Raw genomic sequence first — 24,916 nt, 5'->3', positions numbered from 1 at the left:
TGATATAGTAACAGTCAAAATATCTATCTACTACTTTAAAAAATATATGTTAATATAATACAATAATTAAATTAAATATGAAAAAATTTTTATTAAAAAACATTTAACAAGTATTGTCTGCTCATTAGGATATAAATCAAGTTTTCTTCATTCATGAACCTATTTCGTCTAAAAGTATATATATATACCGGGTGTCCCAGACCACCCGTCCCACCCGATTTTTTCGTAAACGCGACATTTTAAAGAAAAATGTTTCAGACAAAAGTTGTAGGGTTTTAAAAGATCTATTTACTGATTTTATCAGTTTGACCTTGGATGGCGTCGCCAAGGTCAGATCAAAATAACATTAACTTTTTTAAATAGGACACCTCATTTTTGGTTCCAGAATCTAATAGCTGGTGTCAAGACCTTTCCAAAACACTATAAGAAAGTTTATTTTTGTTGAGTACTTTCCGAGTTGTGAGGCTTGAAAGTTACGGTGTACTGTTACCTTCAAGCGTCATAACTCGGAAAGTCCTTAACCAAAATAAACTTATTTATAGTGTTTTGGAAAGCTCTCGAAATCGACTACAAGAAAATGCAATGAAAAATATACCTGTTTCAGACCACCCGTCCCACCCTTTTAAAACGTAGGGATGTGCTTGTACAAAAAAATGGCTCAGACAAAATTTGCATGATTTCGAGGGATCAACCTGATGATGATCTTGAATTCGACCTTGAGATCGATCTTGGGCATAAAGGTATAAGTCAAAGTAACATTTTTAAAATGTAAAAACGAAATAATCGGTGCCGCCTGTAGGTATTAGCGTTACCTAAGGTGTACCACGTGTAGGTAACAAGATCGTACTTACACCTTATCGGGGTGCTTTTTTAAGGTGGTTCCCCTCGCCGTCACCTTTGTCGGCGTGCTTTCATAAGGTGGTTCCCCTTGCCGTCACCTTTGTCGGGGTGCTTTCATAAGGTGGTTCCCCTTGCCGTCACCTTTGTCGGGGTGCTTTCATAAGGTGGTTCCCCTTGCCGTCACCTTTGTCGGGGTGCTTTCATAAGGTGGTTCCCCTTGCCGTCACCTTTGTCGGGGTGCTTTCATAAGGTGGTTCCCCTTGCCGTCACCTTTGTCGGGGTGCTTTTTTAAGGTGGTTCCCCTCGCCGTCACCTTTGTCGGGGTGCTTTCATAAGGTGGTTCCCCTTGCCGTCACCTTTGTCGGGGTGCTTTCATAAGGTGGTTCCCCTTGCCGTCACCTTTGTCGGGGTGCTTTTTTAAGGTGGTTCCCCTCGCCGTCACCTTTGTCGGGGTGCTTTCATAAGGTGGTTCCCCTTGCCGTCACCTTTGTGCATACGCATGTTGTTCAGTCTCGATGTTCAAAATGTCCACCACGTGCATTTATACAGGCTGTTACCCTACTTTGGAAATCATTCGTCGCCCGACGAATTTCGTCAGTATCTAGAGACTGAATGACTTGTCGAATTCTGTTTTTCATATCTTTTGCAGTCGTAGGTCATTCGCGGTATACAAGGTCTTTTATTCGTCCCCACAAATAATAATCTAAAATTGTAAGGTCCGGTGATCGTGGTGGCCAATTATGTGGACCATGTTTACCTATCCATCGGCCGCGAAATATGCGGTTCAGTTGATGACGAGCAATGACAGACGTGTGGGCGGGACATCCATCCTGTTGAAACCACATATTTAGACGTAATTGGAGTGGAATATCTTCAAGTAAACGTGGAAGTTCGTTTTCGAGTAAATCGGCGTATAAAAAACGGTTTAAATTCTCTTGAAAGAAAAATGGTCCCACGATATGCGTATCAACAATTCCGCACCAAACATTGACTTTCCAGATACGTTGATGATCCATTTCTCGATACCAATGTGGATTCTCTTGTGCCCAATAACGAAAATTATGTGTGTTTATTTCGCCGTCACTTTTAAAGGTGCACTCATCAGAAAATAAAATACTTCTATGGAAATTAGGTAATTGTTGAGTAATCCAATTACAGAATATCAGTCTTTGTCTATGATCGTTCAATGTCATGGCCTGGTGAAGTGACATTCGATATGGATGGAATGAATTTTCACGAAAAATTCGACTGATCGTGCTTCGACTTATTCCACTATCTCTTGCTCGTCGCTTTAATCATTCGGGGTTACAAAGGCAGATGCAATTACATCAGGTGCTCTTATTGAACGAACTGATCGATGAATTTGCCTTCCCTTATTATGATCCGGCTGAACAATACCTTTTACAATTATTCGACGTTGTAAGCGACTGAAAACTTTGCGCGAATGTGGTGTATGATCGGGATATTCATTTCGCCACATTATTTCAGCTGCTCGAAAACTTCCAGCTCTACCCAAAACTGACATCATTAACGCAGCTTCTTCGTTCGGGTAAGGCATAACTACAAATTACGCTTACGACCGGGTTGCTTATTAGAAAACGTGAATTGGTGACGAGTTGCGTAATATTATGAATTCTAAGCAATGACTTTTAGGAGTGGTATGTAAGGGTGCTTTTTCGTGAAAATTACTTTATTGCTACAATAATCAACATTAAATGAAGATTAATATTAATAAATCAAGAATAAACGGCATCATAGAGCTGTACCGAATGTTAGAGATCTCGGTAATTAGGTATCTTCAAAACTCTACGCGTAGGACTATAGGTACACGCACCGGCAGAAATGGTGTCTCTCGACGCTAGCGCTCGGCTGCCGCACACACGCGGAGCCGCGCTCGTACGTGTGTCTAGGCTGCGCGGCGACGATCGGGGTGCGGGCGGAAAGTGGTGGGGGGCTTTACGATAGTGCATCCTCCTCGCTCGACGCTGGGTCGAGAGAGAAAGCATTATTCGACGTGATACCATGGGCGAAGTCGGTGTCCTCTGCTTATATTTTTCATTGCATTTTCTTGTAGTCGATTTCGAGAGCTTTCCAAAACACTATAAATAAGTTTATTTTGGTTAAGGACTTTCCGAGTTATGACGCTTGAAGGTAACAGTACACCGTAACTTTCAAGCCTCACAACTCGGAAAGTACTCAACAAAAATAAACTTTCTTATAGTGTTTTGGAAAGGTCTTGACACCAGCTATTAGATTCTGGAACCAAAAATGAGGTGTCCTATTTAAAAAAGTTAATGTTATTTTGATCTGACCTTGGCGACGCCATCCAAGGTCAAACTGATAAAATCAGTAAATAGATCTTTTAAAACCCTACAACTTTTGTCTGAAACATTTTTCTTTAAAATGTCGCGTTTACGAAAAAATCGGGTGGGACGGGTGGTCTGGGACACCCGGTATATATATATATATATATAATTATATTTTTCATTATTAATATCATTAATAATCTGTAAAAAGATTCAAATACTGCATAGATTACGAAAAATAAACTGATTTTAAATACATCAACAATGTATATTATGCAATGTGTAACAGCTAAACTAAAATAATTATTTATTTAGAATGTATATAATTATAATTATTGCAAATAAATAAACAAATGTAAGATAATTTATAAATTAAGTTAATATTTATTGTTGTTATGCGAGAAGAAACTTGGTTTCAGAAGACTTTTTCAATGATGACTTCAATGATTTAATTAGAGTTACGCTTGGCAAAATATGCATGTATTTCGTATGAGATGTATATCGTATATATGATGGATGTGCTATCGTATAGAATCATATATGATTCTTATACGATAAATCCGCATGTTAAACACGTGATTCTATATAATTTCCGCCCGTGACATATAATTCATATGTGATCGCATAACGATCGTATGTCTAATAATGCGATTGCCATGTGGTTGCATACGAGTCATATAAAAATCATACGTACCTTATACGCAATCTTATATGATTCGGAACATACGTCAAACATGTCACATGTGATTCCGAAACAAATGTCTAACGGTGATGTGTAATTTGTATACCATCATATGTCTAATTATGCAATTACCATGTGATCGCATACGATTCGTATTAGATTCGCATATAATTTTTATACGATCAGATATGATTCATTTATCATTTGTATACTATTGATATATGATTTACATACCAAATTTACGGTAGGGATATCTTAAAGGAAAAATATATATCCTAAATTTGTACTAGAAACATAAATAACACAGCATGTTTATTAATTAAAAGATGCTATACAAACATTTACAGAACAACTTTATGAAATATTATTTTAAAAACTCTTATATGAATGCTAATATATGCAATATATGCAATAAATTTTTATGTATAATAAACAGTACAAGCAGTACATAAAACTTTTATTAAAGGTGCTTTTTTTACATTAATATTTAAGATACTATTTTTAATACACAGCAAACATAAAATTTATTAAGATTTTTTACATTTTTGCGAAATTACCCATTTAGACAGAGTGTATTATTGATAATGTATCACCATACGATAACTATTTCATATTCAAAATAATTGTTTTAATGGGAAATTTAGTATAGACTGTGGAAATCGTACGCATGAGACAAAATGTGATAATTATAAATTTACAATAATAGTACTAATTTTTTAAATATTTTTATGAATACTCTGCGGAAAATTTCATCTAATAAATCCTGAAAAAACCGTATAAATTTTAACAAATGTTAAAATGAACCACGTGGAACAATAGCAATTTTGTTACTTAATGAATAAACCCGCCATAAATTACAAAATAATTCAATAACATGAAACGATAAAAGAGACGTATTAAATATGTTTTTGAAGCTACTTGTATCAGATCAATATTTTATATTACAGTGATTTTTTTTATCAGCGGTAAAGATTTAGTTTTGCTTCCTGTTTCTGAACTTTCTGAACTAGTCTGCGCTTAATCCGAAAGAGGTCTATGTTTGAAAGTTAATAAAAGCAAAAAGAGAAATTCGAGTGCAGGAATAGAATAGAACCTTTTAGTCTCAAAAAAGAATTAAAGATAGCTTTTCTGCTGTGCCTATATACCCAATCACCCAATATATTGAACAACTAAATACCAATATTTAGAATATTCTACTATTTTAAGCAAGTACAGGGTTGGGCAGAAAAACCTGACACATTTTAAAAAATCGTTATTCCCCTCCAAGTGAAAAGAGGGCGCTGTAACTCCGGGAGCGAAAAATAGATGGTTGAAGGTTTATGTTTACATATCAGTACAGTTCCAGTATGGAGAAGTGGCCGCCGCAACAACGCGCGTTCGTTTGCGAGCGTTTTTTCATAACTCAGTCCTACGTTCAAGCAATTCGCGATTTTCGTATTGAATATTCTCTTCGTCCACGAGATCCGGTTCCCTCTCGTAATTCTGTGAATCTGTGGGTCAAAAACTTCCGACAAACAGCCACAGCCACGAAACAAAAGCCTCCAGGGCAACCAAGAACGGTAAGAACCCCTGAAAATGAGACACGCGTTCGCACCTCTTTGCAACGAAGTCCACGCCGTTCTGCCGGTAAACATGCTCAAGCTCTCGGAATGTCTCGTCGATCGTTTAGCAGAATGTTGAAAGCGATGAATTTTCATCCCTACAAAATTCTCATAACCCAGGAATTGAAATATACCGACTATGCAGCTCGATTAAGATTCGCAGAAAAAATGAAGGAGTTGTTGAACAACGAAGAAATTGACCGTAAGTTTTTAATGATTATAGCGACGAAGCTCATTTTTATTTGAACAAGACAGTAAACAAACAAAACTGTCGTTATTATGCTACGGAGAACCCTCAGCAGATAGTCGAGGAGCCGTTACATTCCGAACGCGTGACTGTTTGGTGTGGAGTTGCAGAGTGGGGAATAGTGGGGCCTTACTTCTTTCAAGGAACGATCAACACGGAGCGCTATCTGGAGATGTTAAAAACGTTCTTAATACCGGAGTTGAAGAAGAAACGCAAGTTTCGTCGCACCTTCTTCCAACAAGATGGCGCCACGTGCCATACGGCGAAAAAGACGTTGGATTTCCTACGCGAAGAATTCGGCACCCGTCTGCTGTCTCGTAACACTGAGTTTCCATGGCCACCACGTTCGCCCGATCTCTCAGTGTGCGACTTCTTTTTGTGGGGCTATTTGAAGCAACGTGTCTACGCTAACAAACCTCGAACCTTGGACCAGCTGAGAGCCAATATTCGGAGAGAAATTGCAGAAATAAAGCCAGCGATGTTGAAAAAAGTGTATGATAATTTCGAAAAACGCCTCGAAAATTGTATTGCTTGTAACGGCCATCATTTAGCCGATATAATTTTTGGTAAATAAACAAAAAAAACCTTCAAGTGTCTAGTTTATTCTCCCGGAGTTTCAATCTCTTCCAATTAATAGCGGCCGCGCAAGTGGTTATTAAAATGTGTCAGGTTCCTCTGCCCAACCCTGTACTTCTTTTAAACATGCTTAGCCATATTTAAAACAAACTTTTCACTTTAGAATAACAATATTTATTATTTTCTGCAAAGAGGGTCAGTAAAATTGGCCCATTTCTTGGACCTCGAATTTCAAACTTTTTTTATGCCAAATAGTACTGTATAATGGAACATTAAGAGGATGCTATAGTGACCGAAGAACTTCCTCGACGTCGGCATTGCAGATTATTTTTCGAGGGAGACCAGGCTATCGCTCTTTGTCCAACGCATAGATCTGTCTTTGTTTTTCGATTATTTCGCCATCTGCGAAAAGACCTATTAACTACAGCCACTGCTCTTCTTGCCATCGTTTGCGTACGCTAAGCGAAATTTGGACACGTACAGCTGTTCACCTATTAAACTTTTTTGTTAGGTTGTTGACTGAAACGATACACAGTCAGTGTTGTTTGTTAGAGTTTTCTGAAGTCCGCCCTGGTCTCATTTTATACATACGAGCTACAGAACGTCAGTAAATAACAAAAATTAATCTTGGTTGACAGATCCACGAGTCGAAAATAAATGAATTTTTAACTTTTTGATCGATTTTCTCATAAAATTTACCAGAGCAGACTTTGTTTTGGTGCGTACTTTTATTTTGCAAAAGGATTTTGTGATCTGTAAAGCCAATTCAAAAATTAATGAACACTGTAATGGTCGGTAATTTCCGTCAGTATAGCATCCTCTTAATCCCAGAAAAATTTGAAGATGAGCATAAGCGCGGTTCCGGAAATATAAAGGATTGAAAGTGATGGTTTCTCATAACACAGGGCGCCGTTTTTAGACTTTTTTTCTGTTGTTTGAATAAAAGTTATCATTTCCCATTATATTTTTGCGCGCTGAACACAAATCTGGTAAGCAAATTGCTCTATCACGTCAGATTTCTTAGAAAAGTGTCAAAAATGATCATTTTTACCTCATCATTAAAAAAAATCTTTTTCTATCTATCTAAAAAATATATATATAACAAAGTAAAACATTGTTTCTTATAGATTTTTATCCTGGATTGAAATATGACCTTAGTTTTCTTCTAGTATGAAAACTCCCCGAGATAGATGGAGTTGAAGTGATACGTGACACCGTCTTTCACGGATCGAGATGCTTTTCTACTGAGAGTTTCCTTGCCTCTCACTATGCAGGGTTGTTTTATGAATCGTGATAGATACATTGCATATTTCAGGATTGGGTATTTGTATCCCATTGAGCAAATCCAAGGAACCATACAATTGTCATTACATGACTGCAACAACCTGCAGTCCGAGCACTACTTTGACAAGTACAGTAGTACTCACGAATAGAATCTTGTCCAGTTTTTGCTTTATCTATCAAAATAAAAATGTAGTGGTACTGACCACCACGGTAACGAAATTTCATATGCGCCTTAATCAATGTAGGTTCTTCAACTGAGATGTTATACTTCTCATAGTTCAAAGCTGCTGACGGGTGCTTCATATTTCAATTCAGAATAAAAATCCATAAGAAACAATGTTTCACTTCGTTAAATATATTTTTTTTAGGTAGATAGAAATAGATTTTTTTAATGATGAGGTAAAAATGATCATTTTTGACACTTTTCTAAGAAATTTGACGTGATAGACCAATTTGCTTACCAGATTCGTGTTCAGCGCGCAAAAATACAATGGGAAATGGTAACTTTTATTCAAACAACAGAAAAAAAGTCTAAAAACGGCGCCCTGTGTTATGAGAAACCATCCCTTTCAATCCTTTATATCTCCGGAACCGCGCTTATGCTCATCTTCAAATTTTTCTAGGATTAATGTTTCATTATATAGTACTATTTGGCATAAAGAAAAGTTTGAAATTCGAGGTCTAAGAAATGGGCCAAAAAACAGATCTTTTTACTGACTCTCTTTTGCAGATTTAAAGATTTTCTACTTGTTTTTTCTTAAATAATCCATTTTCTTATATTTGTACAGGTAAAAAATCATTAAATTTGCAAAATTCGCAAAAGATAATAAATATTGTTATTCTAAAATGACAAATCTGTATTAAATATGGTTAAACATATTTAAAACAAATACATACTTAAAGTAGGAGTGTTTAAGACATGTTTTAAGTATAACAGACTCGTCTGCGATAAAGCTTCCCTAATAAACCCATGAAAAAACCTCGCAGTCTTTCCCATGGTATTTTCTGTATGCGTGCACTTATTGCATTATACGCCTCTTCTTCGTATTTAAAATAAGCGTTCAGCAAATCCAATTCAATGTAGAGTTGTTTTACACGTTTTACTTTCTCCGGATCTGAAACTCCGTAACATTCCTGAAAAAAAGAAAAAAAGAAAAAAATAGACATTAATGCAACAGCGCCAAATAGCATTTAGGAAAATACATTTAACTAACGATATTTACTTCTAAAATTTTACGTTGTTCCGGAGTGACGCGTTCGAGAGCTTTAACAATTAGCCATGTAAATTTTCCTTTTGCTATATCATTAAAATCTTTGCCCAATACATCGAAAAAGCAAATTAGACAATCGTCTTGGATTTGATAAAACTGTCCCATCTCTAACAAGATACTTTCTGTTTGCTTGAGCATCTCTCCATTTTTCTCAGTTGTAGCCTACATCAAAAGAAAGCAACGTCACAATTTCTTATCATCTAAAGAGAACAGTTATTTTTCTGTAAAAAAAAAACTGAAGTAAACTTACATAATGAATTCCTGCACGTGCTGGCATTAAAAATGCCAATTGTCCTGATTTGTTCTGAACGGTGATAACATATCGATCCATTGTAAATTCATCTAGATTACATTTCTTCATATCAAAAAACTGGCCTATTTGTCCATTAAATATAGACTGCAAATATATTTTTATTAAAAATTTTTCAATTAAAAATATTAAACTGATATTACACTGTATAGAATTGAGATCTGATAATCTCGTAATGCTTGAACTCGCTGACTCGCGTAAAAGAGGCTCGGTCTTTCTCACTTGCCTACATTGGCGCGAGACGCGACCGCACCTCGTGATATACATACGTCTTGGAATGATTCTGCTATATTATTATAACATTCTTTTCCTTTGAAGTATTTTTGAAGTAAATAATATCCAATGCTCTCTAACATAGTAGCATCATTGATTGCCATTAAATCTGTAGTATCATCGTGTCGATACCAACATGTTTTGCCTCGGCGAATTGACGACTGATCCATAATGTCGTCGATTAAAATCAAATAGCCTATCAACTATGTAGTAATAAATGTAGTAAAGCATTAATATAATAATCTATAGTCGCAATAATTTATTTAATTAACTTTTCATTAAAAGCGCCGTCATTATACTCTTATTTAAATAGATGTTATTAAAATAATACACTTGTGTTTAACAATATTTAATTAACTTAAATTTGTTTATGAAAAAAATTCCAAGTTTTGAAAAGAAAAATTACGCACCACTTCCGTACACCATGCTAAAATCCTTGCTAAGTGAATGTTTTCTTCCGTCTGATCTTCAATAGGTGCTATCGACTTATAGGCATAAAATAACGTTAAGCTATGAAGTTTCGGTGTTTCTAAGACATTATATTGTAATACCTGTGTTATAAAGATGCATTAATGTACATGCTTGTTTAAATTTATGGTTAATATAAATTTAATTATAGAGATTTATTTTCATGTTATTAAAACACTTAATATTGATTCTTTTTTATAAAACATCATTATTCTTGTTTAATTATACATTTTTCCTTTTAGATTTTTTAACATTTTTATAAATTTTTACATTGTTGTCATTAAAATCTTGATTAAATTTTTAATATAAACTGTTTATAGCTTTTTAAGAAACTTTATAAAACATTATTTTATATTATGTTTCTAATTATTGTAAAAGAATTTATTGTAAGGTATATTAATTAACCTATAAAGTCATTTGTAATAATTTTTCATTTTCCACATTAGCTTTATTGTATATTTTAATCAATAATGACTTACTTTTTCCAACCATTTACCAATATCAGGAATATTTTTGACACGTTCCGTAACATCACGCATAATTTGCGGCCACACTGCCATCATCTCCTGAGCTTCTTTCTCCATCCCATCCCACAGCGTTCCACTTAAAGATGGAGCCATTTTCATTGTATTACGTTCTAAAACTTAGCAATGGGCAATAATGATTTAATCGCATCGTGAATAAAATTGTTATAAATTATAAACCAACAATATAATAACCAAAGCAACAAATTAAAATCTTTTCTTATTAAACTTATACTTTCTGTATCTTTTGTTTTATGTTTGATTAAATTTTGTTACCTTTTTCACACCAAAAGACTCGAAAGTTCTCTAAACATTGATCTCTACTCTGGAATGTACCCAATATCTATATATATACACATATATATATATATATATATATATATATATATATATATATATATATATGTATATATATATGTATATACACGCCAATTATACATATGTATGTTCAAAGAAACATCAAAACGTGATCAAAAACGCAATGTATACATCATGAATATTGAATATGTAAATGTTGTAAGATCATGAAAGGCTATCGTGAGTTACAGAATGCGCCATTTCTTATATTCTAATGAATTCTATGATAATGAAAAAGCCTTCATTGATCATAACTAGGTTTTAGTGCCTATATTTATTCGTGTGATTTTATATACTTCTTTGAATTCAACTAGAATGTGCGCCAAATTGTTTTTTAACTATTATATTAAATTAATTAATTTAATAAAAATTGTGATAATACTAATTTTTATTTGACATGCTGTATTACGACCGGAAAAACAATTTGGCGCGCCTCTAGCTATGAGCGATGAAGGCTTTTTTATTATCAATTGTGTTGTTATATTATCGGTCCAAAAACATATCTAAACATACTAATGAATTCTAATCATTTAAAATTTTAACAAATGTTAAAAATACGTGCAACAATGACAATTCTGTCACTTTTTAAATAACATTACAGTATTACTATAAATTGCAAACTGACGATTTCATAACAAAAAACGATAAAAGAATTGTCGAATGTTTATTGTTTGCATTAGATGTTTTGTATCATTAATTTGAATTGATTTTTTTTTTCAGGGAAAAAGATACAGATGAAGGTTTAAAATTACCGTATATAGTATAACTCCATTCTTTTCTTTGCTAACATACCGAATAACAATACATATGCATATTTTTTTTATGATCCACGAGATGGCTATACATTAATTCATGTGATACTCATGTAAATGCTGACATTAGCTTTTGTTTATTATTTTTTATACTATACTCGGCGAGAAACAATAATGGAATTGATGTCGATTTGACATCGATAACGCGCTCTTAAGTGTATAAGAAATTGCCGACAGTTTTTTTACTTTATCTGTTATATAAGCGATAAGGAAAAATCTACTAGATGTTTATGGATTTACAATATATTATAGATAATCTTTGTGAGAACATTCAGTGATCGCGTTATGTTATTAAATTATGATGTTAATTTACATTTGAGAAATAATATTATCAAATTGCAATCCTTAACGCATGTAGAGCTATTTTCTCCGCGATTTCATAATCTTTTTAAATATTCTTGGTTTCTTTAAAAGTGGATACATCAAGGAACGGCCGCCACATTTTGAAAATTTAGTAGATTTTTGTTTCTTTGGAAAGGGTATTCGAGAAATATCACTCTGCTCCATATGTTGTGCAACTGCTATAATACGATAATACTAAGAAATGTTTTTGTATGCAGCATTGTTTTGAAGAATATCATAATTGCAAACATTTTGTCATATAATTATTATGTTAGTATTAATAGCAGGATTTACAATTAGTTATAAAATAATCAATATAATAAATACATTTATTGCTGTTTATAATAATAAATGTGCTTATACATTACAAGAAATATATGGCACGGTAAGTCATCTTGATATTATGGAATTTCGTGCAGATTTAAAATAAAAAAAAATTTATTATTTTGTAGCATTATAACATAAAAGATATTTTGTCATATAAAGGTTGGGTAAATTTTTATGTAATAATAATATATCAAAAGAGTGAGAACAGCATTTAGAATTTGTGCATTAAAAAAACAGAGAATGGAATGGAGAGTGACTCGAGTAGGCCTACGGGGGAAATCACTTTTAAAAAAGCGCGCCATGTTAATCTACCTCATGACTGGTGGTGTGGAAATAATAGCACTTTATCATTTTCTTAATAATTATTTTTTTAAAAAGTTCTAAAAGTTTTATTGCCTCGAAAACGGTTTTAAGAGGTGAAATCAGTCCTCATGTAAAGCGATTTTTAGCTTTTCTCTCTGTCTAGAAAATTATTCAAAATATAAAAAAAAAGGTTTATACAAAAATTTCACGAGAAAATTATCTTTATTTATTTACGTCAATAATATTTTTTAGAATAATTTTTTAAACATTTATTTAAAAAAATTTTTTTAAATAACAATGATAATAAGAAAGCCTTTTTCGGTCGCAGCTAGATCTTAGTGCCTGTATTTATTCGGGTGATTTTATATATGTACTTCTTCGAATTCAACCAGAACGTGCGCCAAATTTTTTCCGGTCATAACACAGCATGTCGAATAAGAATTAGTAATATCACGATTTTTATTAAATTAATTAATTTAATATAATAATTAATGCTGATTTGCATCTATATACCCATTCCCCCCTGAAAAAATTGTAAAGAAATTTATTGAGAAAAATAACACCTCACCCAGGGTTCGAATCTGGCATTTCCGGAATCTTCGGTCCCGGCGTCTTGCCACCTCGACCACTGGGGCACAGTGATATTTCTCGCAATATTCATATATAAGTGACAACACCCGAAGAAGGCTTTCTTATTATTATTGTGTTATTACATTATCAGTCCAAAAACATATTTGTTTTTTAAACAGTTATTTTTAAAAAATGTTATTAACGTGAATGAATAGATGTAATTTTATTGTAAATTTTTGATATGAAATATTTTTTGATATCTCGAATAATTTCTAAGATATAACGATACAAGTTGAAAACCGCTATATGATTTCACCCTTTAAAATCGAATATTGGCCGCAACTGATAGTTTCTAAAATTATCTAATTATGTTACCTAAATGTGTATAAAGTTTTATTAAAATCGAGGTGTGACACTTTGAGAGGTTCCCTTGTTAGTAAAAGATAGAAAAAGAAAAACAATGAAAAGTTGTCGAAGGTAAATATTTATCGAGAGTAATCTAAAGAAAATGGACTTTTGGAATTAGAAAAAATGAATCTCTAAATTTTATTTGACAGAGTTAAAAGATATAAAATATTTTTGTAGTACAATCGAGGAAGGTCCATTTATTATTTATGCATGTACTATTTACAAATTTATAAACATTAATGTTAATAGTCCGAACCTTCTTTATATCAAACTAGATAAATACTTTCAACAAATTTCTGCATTGCTTCTCTTTTCCTATTTTCTGATACCAAGAGACAGCACATGAACGCGGGAAAAAATTTTTTTTATATATTATTAGGAGAGAGTTGGGTAAGTTGGATCTATTTGCAATTTTTGCTTTCTATAAGGTGCAAATAAAATCTGATTGTAAAAACAAAGATGCCGTTGAAAAGATATTTTAATTTCCTTCATCTTTTATTTAAACCATTTTTACGTGTCTCTCACTTTTGTCGAACTATAATGGAAAATGTAAAAATGCTTTTTCCAGTTTGATTTGAAACTATTGGTTCCAAACCAGATTACCTCCTGGTCTAGATCGGATACTTCCATTTTTATTAGTTTTTGAACAAAATTTTAATGTATTTTTATAGTATTGATTAAAAACGAGTAATTTAGCAGTAAAAAATAAAAATTTTATTTAAAAAAAAACAAATTAGTGACAAATTAGTTTATATAATTAGACGTTTTCCGGTCATGTTATGATATTGTTATTATATAATCAGAGTTGAAATCAATAAAATTCAATTATTTCGGGTGTGATAACTCATAATATTTTACTGATTTAACATTTTTAGATTTGATCGTTCGATCAAGTTGCAATTTCGATTTAAAAGTCTGATTTGGACACGAGTTTTTTTAAACTTTGGAACAAATTATACAATAAACCGCAAAAATGATCAGAAAATGATTGATATTTTTAATTCTACACTTTAATTATTTTTAATCTATTACCTTTCAAAATTTTAGTACCTTTTAAATAATGATTTACAAGGTTTTCTTTCTTTAACAAATTTTCCTACGATGACTAAAAATACATATTTGCGTCTATTATTCTATGAATATCATGACAGAAAACTGTCAAAGTGATGTTCAGTGTCTTATAAGAATTTTACATTATAAATGGCACGCAAATCTGCTTAACCGTATTTATTTAAATTAAAAAGGTCCTATTTGAAACACGGTCCGATATAGCCTACTTTCCTCTAATATATATATATATATATATATATATATATATATATATATATATATATATATATATATGTGTGTGTGTGTGTGTGTGTGTGTGTGTGTGTGTGTGTGTGTGTGTGTGTGTGTGTGTGTGTGTGTGTGTGTGTGTGTGTGTGTGTGTGTGTGTGTGTGTGTGTGTGTGTGTGTGCGCGTGCGCGTGCGTGTGTGTGTGTGTGTATGTGTGTGTGTGTGTGTATATGATTGTATATAATTATATGTAAATATATATAAAAATTATATGATAATTATATATAATTATATATAAATAATTTTTTCCCAGGAAAAAATCCGTATTATTTCGAATTATCCGTCATTAAATTTAAAAGATATAAAAAACTTTTTTAACTTTTTGAACCGCAAATTTTGTCTCGTGTGTCATCCCTGTTACATGTACACATATAATTACAGCATTTTATTATTTTCTCATATCAAAGTTTTTTATAATAAACTTTTCGTCATTTGCTCTTATGGTTATAATTAATATTTTTCTTTATAAAGTATTTCATATAACAAAAATAAAGCGTTATAAGGAAACTGAAGAATAATGACACCAACTGCTTCACGAATTCTTTATTGATTTTTTAATTCCATTGAAATGAAATATTTCCTTATACGTAAAATTTATAGAAAATCTTGATTTTATTTTTTAAAAATAACATTACGTGAGATTTCAAATTTATTATCAGACAAGAGGTTTATTTTATTCTAATTCAACTCTAAATCCATAATGATAAGATATATAATACAGTTTGTATTTTCAATATAAAGAACGAATTCATGATGACTGGTGATAAAGCTTCTCTAATAAATTTAAGAAAAGGCTGTGTGGAAGTTCACATGATATTTGCTCTATACGTCCATTTATTACATTATACATATGTTCTTTGTACATATTGTAAGCGTTTGGCAAATCCAGATCAATGAAGATCTGTTTCACGCGTTTTATTTTCTGCGGATCCAAAATTCCATAACATTCCTGTATGGAGAAGAAAAGAAAAACATAAGAAAATAGGTTAATGTAAACAGCATTTAACGAAAATATATTTAATCAACGATATTCACTTTTAAAACTTTACGTTGTTCCGAAGTGGCGCGTAAAAGTGCTGCAACAATCAGCCACGTACATTTTCCCTTCTGTATATCAGTGCTGTCTTTGCCATAGACATCGGAATCTCCAAAGCAATTTAAATAGTCGATTTGAACTTGGAATAAATGTCCTATATCTAACAAGATGACATTTGCTTGCTTGAACATATTTAAGTCTTTTATTCCAGCCTATACGTCAAGTAAAATAACAGTGTATTAGTATCATCAAAGCGAAACAGTTGTTCATGCGAAAGAAAACTGATTTGTCCTTACTAAATGCATTGCTACGACTACTGGCAAAATAACTGAATAATGCGACTCTTTATATTCGACAATGGAACTATATCGATCCATTGTAAATAGATCTAGATTGGGCCTCTTACTAAGTTCGGTTGAAAAGAAATCTAAATACTGACCCATTACAGTCATGAATAAAGCCTGTAAAAATATTTTTATAAATATTTGTTCCACTAAAAAAAAGAAAGATAAATTAATATATACACAAATAATGTGTTATTTACTTACTTCTTGGAATGTTTCTACTAGACTAACGTAACATTCTTTGTCTTTGAAGTATTTTTGGAGTATGTAATATATGGTGTTCTGTAACAGTATATAATCGTTGATAGCTGCTTTGTCTATGTCATTGCACCGATACCAACATGGTTGGCCCCGGCGAAGTAATGACTGATTCTGTATATCTTCAATCACGATTAAAGAGGCTTGCATCTGTGTAATAATAAATGCTTCAATATTATAAATTATAAACGCAACATTCTGTGTTTTTTAATTGAAATTGCTTTTAATCTTATACAGTTTATTATCATTGATTTAAACAGATGCTACACTCAGAAAAAATTTACTAAATTTTAATAAATATTTAATTCAATAATATTAATGAAATATTCATTAAATGTAAATTTATATTTATTTAGTACAAGAACTACAATTTAATTTAAGTATCTTTTTTTCTGTAGAGTAAGTATTTATGTACCGTAAGTAAATATTTTATTTGTACATATCAATTTTTTAAAACATATGCAATACAATAAAAAATAGCTCAGGTGATACTCATTTGGCAACTTTCCCCTATTATTCAAATAAATACTTATTAAAATTTAAAAATGTTTTCTCTCTGTATAAGTAAAAATATTACATTCTCTATTTGATTGAAAATCTCGAATTAATCTATGAATAGATATGCGTGTTATGAAGAAAAGAAGATTATAAAATTACGCACCAGTTCTACACACCATGCTAAAATCCGTACTAGACGAATATTATCTTCTGTTAATTGATCCTTAGATACCAGCGACTTATAGGCATAAATTAATGTTAAGCTACGAATTTTCTTTCCTCCTGGGACAGTATATTGCAGCATCTGTATTAAAAAAAAAGACGCGTTAAACTGCATACTTTTTGAAATTTTGTTGCTTCTTATTTTATCCTATTGTGTATGTTTACTTTCATGTTATTGAAGCACATAACTTTATTTCAGTTTCTTTTTTTCTCATAAAATATCAAAATTATTTATTTTTATGTTTTTCTTACAGGTTACTTAAAATTGTTACCATAATTCATTTACACTAATTTACATATTAGCATTATCGGTAAAAACTTTTAAATAATTATATAAGGTGTTCATAGTTTATTTCGAAATTTAATATATATTATTTACATTATTTTACATTACATAATTATTCTAAAGGAATTTACTGTAACGTATATATACCAATCAATCGTTAAATAATCATTTTTTTACAATTTTGACTATTGTATAATATTTTAATCATTATAACTTACTTTTTCAATCCAATCAGCAACATCTGGAGTGATTAAATTCTTAGCCATTTCCATGGTATCACGAACAATGTCCTGCCATATAATCATCATCTCCTTATTTTCTTCCTTGTCCAGTTGCACCATAGAATTAGCCATCTCTTTTCTAATTCAAATATCTAAAATTATAAGAAATATTAAAAAGAACAATAAGTAACAATAGCGATTCTGTCACTTTATGAACAAAACCACGATGTTGCTATACGTACAAGTCAACGATTTAATAATATGAAATGATAAAAAAGAAATATCGAATTTATATTTTTAATATTACTTGCGTCAGATCTACGTTTTATATTTCAATAATTTTGGTTTTTTCTTCAGGGGAAGAACTGAAAATGAAGTTTCAAAAAGTAAATTCAACATAGCTTCATTCTTTATATCTACTTTGTTATATGTATTTGAACAATACATATGTATGTTTCTTTTATAATCAATCAAACAACTATACATTATTAATTTATGTGATTGTCATGTAAATGTTGTCATAATTTTACATTTTAATGTAATCAACATACTATTGTTTTTTACAAGATATACAGAGTATATCATACATATAAAATGGATTTTTTCTGTTTTTTTTAAATAAAAAAAAATTGAATAATTAATACAACAATAATGTCTATTAATAACGGGTGAACTTGACTCTTCGCCTTGGCACGCTCTAAAGCAGCCACTCGCGTCCCAACTTTACTTGTTCCTCATCTTTAGAGAAAAAGAAAAAGAGGGCAATGTCGTATCGAATTTACGATTTTCGCACGTGCGGAAGCGTGTACTCTAGCCCGTGGTCGAGAGCGTAATGAATGCGAAACGCGGCATCAGGACGAGCGATATCGGAGTTAAATTGCAATTTTTTATCAAAAGAATGCCGCATGGTAACAGGGAAATTTGGAGGCTTGAGACCCTGGTGATAACCGCAATTTCCCTTTGTTTTAATTTACACCGCGTCGCCAACCATCGCCCGCTCCACGCACTATACGCGCACTTCCACTCGCGTGTGCCTATGTGCATGTGATCGCTTTGTTACAGTACTAGTATTTTAAATATACACATTATAACAAAAAAGGTCCTCTCTATATAATTTGCTTTATTGTGTCAAATTTGAGCATTTCTGTTAATAGTGGACATTTCTAAATACATTAAATCTTTATTAAAAATTATTTATTCCTGTTTTCTTGCAGTCCTTAACATAATGTTAAAATTAGTTAATACTACTTGATTTAATTTTTATATAAATAAAAAGATATATCAATAATAAATATTTGGTGAGTTTTTATTGCTATCAGAATTCATCCCTAATACAAACATTATTTTTGAAGAATAAGCAAAAATGTAGTAAAAATATGAAAATAAGAATATAATTTAAAAATGTCTGTCATAAATAAAATATTAAATATAGAATACATTTTCTTCGAGGTAATGTCTAAAAATATGCAATCAGTTAGTAAAATTATTACTTCTAGATGACGTTTAACATAATTTATCAATTAAAAGATCACTTAGTTCAAGAATTTCATCGATTTAACGACAACTTTTGGATCCGGTTCTGTTTTTTGTCGTTACATCAAAGAAATTCAAGGCAGCATAATTGTCGTGAATTTACGAAGCCTTTTATTTTTATATAATTTATATCAAAATTTATAAATTTTATAACATACTTTTTTTATCACGTAAATTAGAGTGTTCATTAATTCCTGGTAGACTAATTACATATTACCCGTGTTACGCGTACTAAATTATATTTTATACGTTTGAAAATAAGAATTCACAAATGTAACGACAATGTGAATATATGAATAATGCTTTATTTGGATATGTGTTTCATTTTCAATACGTGAGTAATTATGTATTACCCAGATAGCACAGGACATCCTTGGGACGTCCATTTTTAGTTCCATATGTTCACGGACCAAACGGACCAAACGGACATCCATCGGATATCCATTACTGGACGTAAAGAGGATATCCTAAACAGGACGTTATATGGACGTCAATTTTGGGATATATTTTGGAATATCTTAAACAGGATATTCTACAGATATGTTCTTGGACACAAATCTTATATATAATGTTTATTCATTAATATATAATATTTTATTTCTATTGTATTACAGACGAATACAAGTTTTGGAAATTTTTTATTCGTATATGCTTCTTAATCTCTATTTCAATATATTATAATAACAATTATGTAATGTTAATATACAAAACGTTTTTAGAAAACTTTTGTAATTTTGTAATCTATATAATAACCCACATAGCACGTAATATTTCTGTGATATCACAGAATCATTGCAATATCACAGAAATATTACATATTACTGTGAAATATCACAGAAATATTACTATGATATTACACAGTGATAATGACATTGAAATATTCCACTGATATCACAGAAATATCACAGAAATATTATTGTGATATTACACAGTGATAATAACATTAAAATATTCCAATGATATCATTGCAATATATTGTTGCAATATTTAATTTCAAAGAACAAGGTAATGTCAAATGACGTTTTTATTATGTCTTATTAATGCAACGTCACTATCTCTTGGATTAATTTCGATATTTTTAGTATCCTTAATATTTTTGATAATTTCGGTGCCCTATAGAAGAAATCAACTTACAACTAAAATAATTATGTTTTTGCCCTTTCGTGGAATAAAAGTAAATGTTAAGAAAAAAAATTAATTAACTTTATTATTAGTTTAGATATTTACTTAGTTTATTCCTTAAACTGTATATACACTACTCAAAAAAAAATAGGGAACACTTTCCAGACACCAAAAATTAGGCTATTTTCAAATGACTGTAACTCGGTGAAAAATCATCGTAGATAAAAAATAAAAAAAGCATTTTGAAGCTTGAAGATCCAACTTTAACGCTTTATTAGCAGATTTTCAAAATTCTTTTAACTTCTTTGTCTTATGCAGTAAAAAAGCACACCCTATTTTGTTCCTTAAAATTTCGTATCTTTGACACTTTGCAGCTCAACCAACAAATTTTTTTCGAATAATTCAAATAAGGCTTCATAAACTACAACATTTTGCCTACAAAATGCTTTTTTAAAAATTTCTCTACGATTTTTTTTGGCCGAGTTACGCAACTTTGAAGCTAAACCTGCATTTTTTACAAATGATATCCGTACTCCGTGAAAAATCATCGTAGACAAAAAATCAAAAAACCATTTTAAAGCTCGAAGTTTCAGCTTTAACATGTTATTAATGGTTTTCAAAAATTTTTTCAATTTCTTAGTACTATGCCCCAAAAAAGATACACTGTTTTTTCCTTGAAATTACGTATTTTTAACAGCCTGTAACTCAATAAAAAATTTTTTCTCGACAAATCCAATGCAAGTGCCATAAAGTATGACATTTTTTCTACAAAATACTTTTTTTACAATTTTTTCTACGATTTTTTTTGACCGAGTTACAAGACTTGGAAGAAACACATTTTTTACAGTATCTTTTTCTGAAAAATGACGTCTACCGCCGACATTAGCATTACCCAATATGCACCACGTGGAGGTTGCCGGGCGGATATTTGCACATCGTGTGTGTGTGTGTGTGTGTGTGTGTGTGTGTGTTGTGTGTGCGCGCGCGCGCGCGTGCGTGCGTGCGTGTGTGTGTGCGTGCGTGCGTGCGTGCGTGCGTATGTGTGTGTGTGTGTGTGTGTGTGTGTATCACAGCATAGATAAGGACCCCACAGTTCGCCACTTCTGCGGTATTTAATGACTCCAAACCCCCTCTGCTGTGTGTGTGTGTACGAGGTGTGTTCAAAAAGTATCGCGAATTTTGAATTTTCGCGGGTTACGTATATTCGAATTTCGATCTTTTTGTGGCGTTATGTTGGTACTCATGTCTCTCACTTATGCCGACAAGCTCGGCCATTTTGAATGTTCACTTAATTGTTGACAGCTGCTTTGCTTGCACGTGTTTTGGATCGTCTTCGATTTTTACCTATTCAAAAAAATGGATCAAAGAACCTGTATCCAATTTTGTGTGAAAAACGAAATTAAGTGCGCGGATGCATTCCGAATGTTGACTGTGGCATACGGAGAAGCTACCTTGGACCGAAGCAACGTTTATCGGTGGTACAAAATGTTCTCAGAAGGCCGAGAAGATGTGAACGACGAAGAGCGTGCCGGACGCCCGAGCACTTCAACAACAGACGAAAAAATTAATGAAGTGGAGAAAATGGTATTGGCCAATCGTCGAATCACCGTTAGAGAAGTTGCTGAGGACCTAAACATATCGATTGGCTCGTGCCATTCGATTTTTATCAATGATTTGGGCATGAGACGGGTCGCCGCGAAATTCGTACCAAACGCCCCTGCTCACACATCGTTGCTTGTGCGCGACTTTTTGGCCAAAAACAACACACTAATGATGCCGCAGCCACCGTATTCCCCAGATCTGGCCCCCTGTGACTTTTTCTTGTTCCCTAAACTGAAGAGGCCCATGAAAGGACGACGTTACGCTACGCTTGACGAGATAAAGACGGCATCGAAGGAGGAGCTGAACAAGATAAAAAAAAATGATTTTTTGAAGTGCTTCGAAGATTGGAAAAACCGTTGGCACAAGTGTATAATATCTCATGGGGATTACTTTGAAGGGGACAAAATAGATATTCATGAATAAATAAATAATTTTTGAAAAAACACAAAATTCGCGATACTTTTTGAACACACCTCGTATATGCACGCGCGCGCATGAGTGTTCAATAGTGTGTATTTCCTCTTCTCTGATCAATTACTGCTTGCAAGCGTTCTCGCATATTTATACATCTTGCAATACGATCTTGTGGAATGTTGTGCCAAATTTTCATTAAAATTTCTCCTAATTCTTCTAAATTTTGCGGCTGTTCTTCGCGACGCGGCGACGCCTTAATCGTCGTTCTTGGCGTCGACGAAATAAACGCTATGATCAACGTTGCGTAATGCCAGTACGATCTTATAACGGCGGTTCCGTGATGGTGTGGGGGTGTATATCTCTTACAAGACAAAGTGATCTAGTGATCCTGCCACCTCTGGCAATGACAGGTGCTCGTTATATCAACGATATTCTACGACCACACGTTTTGCAATTAAATCGAACCTGTCGGAACTTTATTTTCATACAGGACAACGCTCGACCTCATACGGCGAATATAACGCGACGTTTTTTTGAACGACACGCAACTAGATTGTTAAATCATCTCGTCAATAGCCCAGACTTAAATCCAATCAAGCACATTTGGGATAAAATAGAACGACGATTAAGGCGTCGCGAAGAACAGCCGCAAAATTTAGAAGAATTGGGAGAAATTTTAATGAAAATTTGGCACAACATTCCGCAGAAGATCATATTGCAAGATGTATAAATATGCAAAAACGCTTGCAAGCAGTAATTGATCAGAGAGGAGGAAATACACACTATTGAATACTCATGCGCGCGCGCGCGCGCACGCACACACACACACACACACAGCAGAGAGGGTTTGGAGTCATTAAATACCGCAGAAGTGACGAACTGTGGGGTCCTTATCTCTGCTGTGATACACACACACACACACACACACACACACACGCGCACGCACGCACGCACGCACGCACACACAGACACACACACACACACACACGATGTGCAAATATCCGACCGGCAACCTCCACGTGGTGCATATTGGGTAATGCTAATGTCGGCGGTAGACGTCATTTTTCAGAAAAAGGTACTGTAAAAAATGTGTTTCTTCGAAGTCTTGTAACTCGGTCAAAAAAAATCGTAGAAAAAATTTCAAAAAAAGCATTTTGTAGAAAAAATGTCATACTTTATGGCACTTGCATTGGATTTGTCGAGAAAAAATTTTTTATTGAGCTACAGGCTGTTAAAGATACGTAATTTCAAGAAAAAAACAGTGTATCTTTTTTGGGGCATAGTACTAAGAAATTGAAAAAATTTTTGAAAACCATTAATAACATGTTAAAGCTGAAACTTCAAACTTTAAAATAGTTTTTTGATTTTTTGTCTACGATGATTTTTCACGAAGTACGGATATCATTTGTAAAAAATGCAAGTTTAGCTTCAAAGTTGCGTAACTCGGTCAAAAAAAATCGTAGAGAAATTTTAAAAAAAGCATTTTGTAGGCAAAATGTTCTAGTTTATGAAGTTTTACTTGAATTATTCGAAAAAAATTTGTTGGTCGAGCTGCAAAGTGTCAAAGATACGAAATTTTAAGAAACAAAACAGGATGTGCTTTTTTACTGCATAAGACAAGGAAGTTAAAAGAATTTTGAAAATCTGCTGATAGAGCGTTAAAGTTGGATCTTCAAGTTTCAAAATGCTTTTTTTATTTTTTATCTACGATGATTTTTCACCGAGTTACAGTCATTTGAAAATAGCCTAATTTTTGGTGTCTGGAAAGTGTTCCCTATTTTTTTTTGAGTAGTGTATGTATAAACTATAATGTACGCTCTTCTATGTAATCTATCAATTTAATTATTGCTTTACAACTCGATCAATAATGATTTTATTAAAAAATTACAGAAAAACCTTTGTATTTGTCTTATTGCCATTTATAATTTTTACAGGAGCACAAAATTGATTTTAATTTTTAAAAATTTTTATCATGAGGAATTAAAAAAAAAATGTTTACAAAAAGTTTTGTTAATACACATTTATTATTCACTTGGCAATAAATATTTCAAAGTATATTTAGAAGTTTTTAAAAAAATGCACCACCGCTAGGTGGTCGCGCCGCTGGAGACCTTCTCGTGAGTCAAGTGCAGTCACAGGTGTTATATCTAGACGCCACTACGGCTGACCAGGCCGACTCACCATGACTCACTAGCTCACACTTCAGTGAGATTTTAAAGAAAATCGTTGCTTGTTGTAATTTGGAAACGAATATTTGTTCTAATTTTTTTTCCAATGTAACGTCCCTTGAAAAAAAAGTTGATAAACTTGTTTCAATAAACTGATTACTGATCAGTAACTGATTATATTTTGTCAGTTACTGATCAGTAATCAGTTTATTGAAACAAGTTTATCAATTTTTTTTCAAGGGGTACGCGTAGAACGCTGTTCCATATAAAATTTTATATTTTTACATGTAAATAATATTTTGTATTGTTATTTAATCTTGAACATAAATTAAAATTATAATTCAAATTGAATCTTTTTTAACAAAAATGAAAA

The 24,916-nt window shown here is 32.4% G+C and overlaps 2 protein-coding genes across 4 annotated transcripts; both read right to left on the bottom strand.

Annotated features, from left to right (window-relative positions):
* Positions 1-8,074: 8,074 nt before the first annotated feature.
* On the bottom strand, positions 8,075-10,701 carry LOC105197081 (farnesyl pyrophosphate synthase). Its single transcript, XM_011163305.3, has 7 exons — positions 10,659-10,701; positions 10,338-10,495; positions 9,801-9,941; positions 9,387-9,593; positions 9,058-9,204; positions 8,760-8,969; positions 8,075-8,670 (listed from the first exon to the last, which is right to left on the bottom strand). The coding sequence occupies exons 2-7, from the start codon at positions 10,482-10,484 to the stop codon at positions 8,461-8,463; spliced, it is 1,062 nt and encodes a 353-aa protein (XP_011161607.3). The 5' UTR covers positions 10,485-10,495; positions 10,659-10,701; the 3' UTR covers positions 8,075-8,460.
* Positions 10,702-15,416: 4,715 nt separating this feature from the next.
* On the bottom strand, positions 15,417-18,144 carry LOC105207425 (farnesyl pyrophosphate synthase). 3 transcript variants are annotated; one of them, XM_026141527.2, is made up of 7 exons: positions 18,012-18,144; positions 17,702-17,856; positions 17,139-17,279; positions 16,424-16,627; positions 16,172-16,336; positions 15,875-16,087; positions 15,417-15,788 (listed from the first exon to the last, which is right to left on the bottom strand). In XM_026141527.2, the coding sequence occupies exons 2-7, from the start codon at positions 17,834-17,836 to the stop codon at positions 15,588-15,590; spliced, it is 1,059 nt and encodes a 352-aa protein (XP_025997312.1). In that variant the 5' UTR covers positions 17,837-17,856; positions 18,012-18,144; the 3' UTR covers positions 15,417-15,587. The 3 variants fall into 3 exon arrangements, with proteins under 3 accessions (XP_025997312.1, XP_039306127.1, XP_011175170.1); XM_039450193.1 differs by having other exon boundaries at positions 18,016-18,125; XM_011176868.3 differs by having other exon boundaries at positions 17,947-18,113.
* Positions 18,145-24,916: the final 6,772 nt, after the last annotated feature.

Source organism: Solenopsis invicta, chromosome 6 (genome assembly GCF_016802725.1).
Source record: "Solenopsis invicta isolate M01_SB chromosome 6, UNIL_Sinv_3.0, whole genome shotgun sequence".
Classification (NCBI taxonomy): domain Eukaryota; kingdom Metazoa; phylum Arthropoda; class Insecta; order Hymenoptera; family Formicidae; genus Solenopsis; species Solenopsis invicta.
The sequence above is the reverse complement of the archived record's forward strand: the minus strand, read 5'-3'. Positions and strand labels throughout refer to the sequence as shown.

What these genes read in the sequence shown, in the direction of transcription:
- LOC105197081 (XM_011163305.3), bottom strand. Translation starts at nt 10,484, where the DNA reads ATGAAAATGGCTCCATCTTTAAGTGGAACGCTGTGGGATGGGATGGAG. An exon ending in TAGCATGGTGTACGGAAGTG is followed by an intron (nt 9,594 to 9,800) that starts GTGCGTAATTTT and finishes ATTACTACATAG; the next exon opens with TTGATAGGCTATTTGATTTT. An exon ending in CACGTGCAGGAATTCATTAT is followed by an intron (nt 8,970 to 9,057) that starts GTAAGTTTACTT and finishes CTTTTGATGTAG; the next exon opens with GCTACAACTGAGAAAAATGG.
- LOC105207425 (XM_026141527.2), bottom strand. Translation starts at nt 17,836, where the DNA reads ATGGCTAATTCTATGGTGCAACTGGACAAGGAAGAAAATAAGGAGATG. An exon ending in TTGCTGATTGGATTGAAAAA is followed by an intron (nt 17,280 to 17,701) that starts GTAAGTTATAAT and finishes TTTTTAATACAG; the next exon opens with ATGCTGCAATATACTGTCCC. An exon ending in TAGCATGGTGTGTAGAACTG is followed by an intron (nt 16,628 to 17,138) that starts GTGCGTAATTTT and finishes ATTATTACACAG; the next exon opens with ATGCAAGCCTCTTTAATCGT.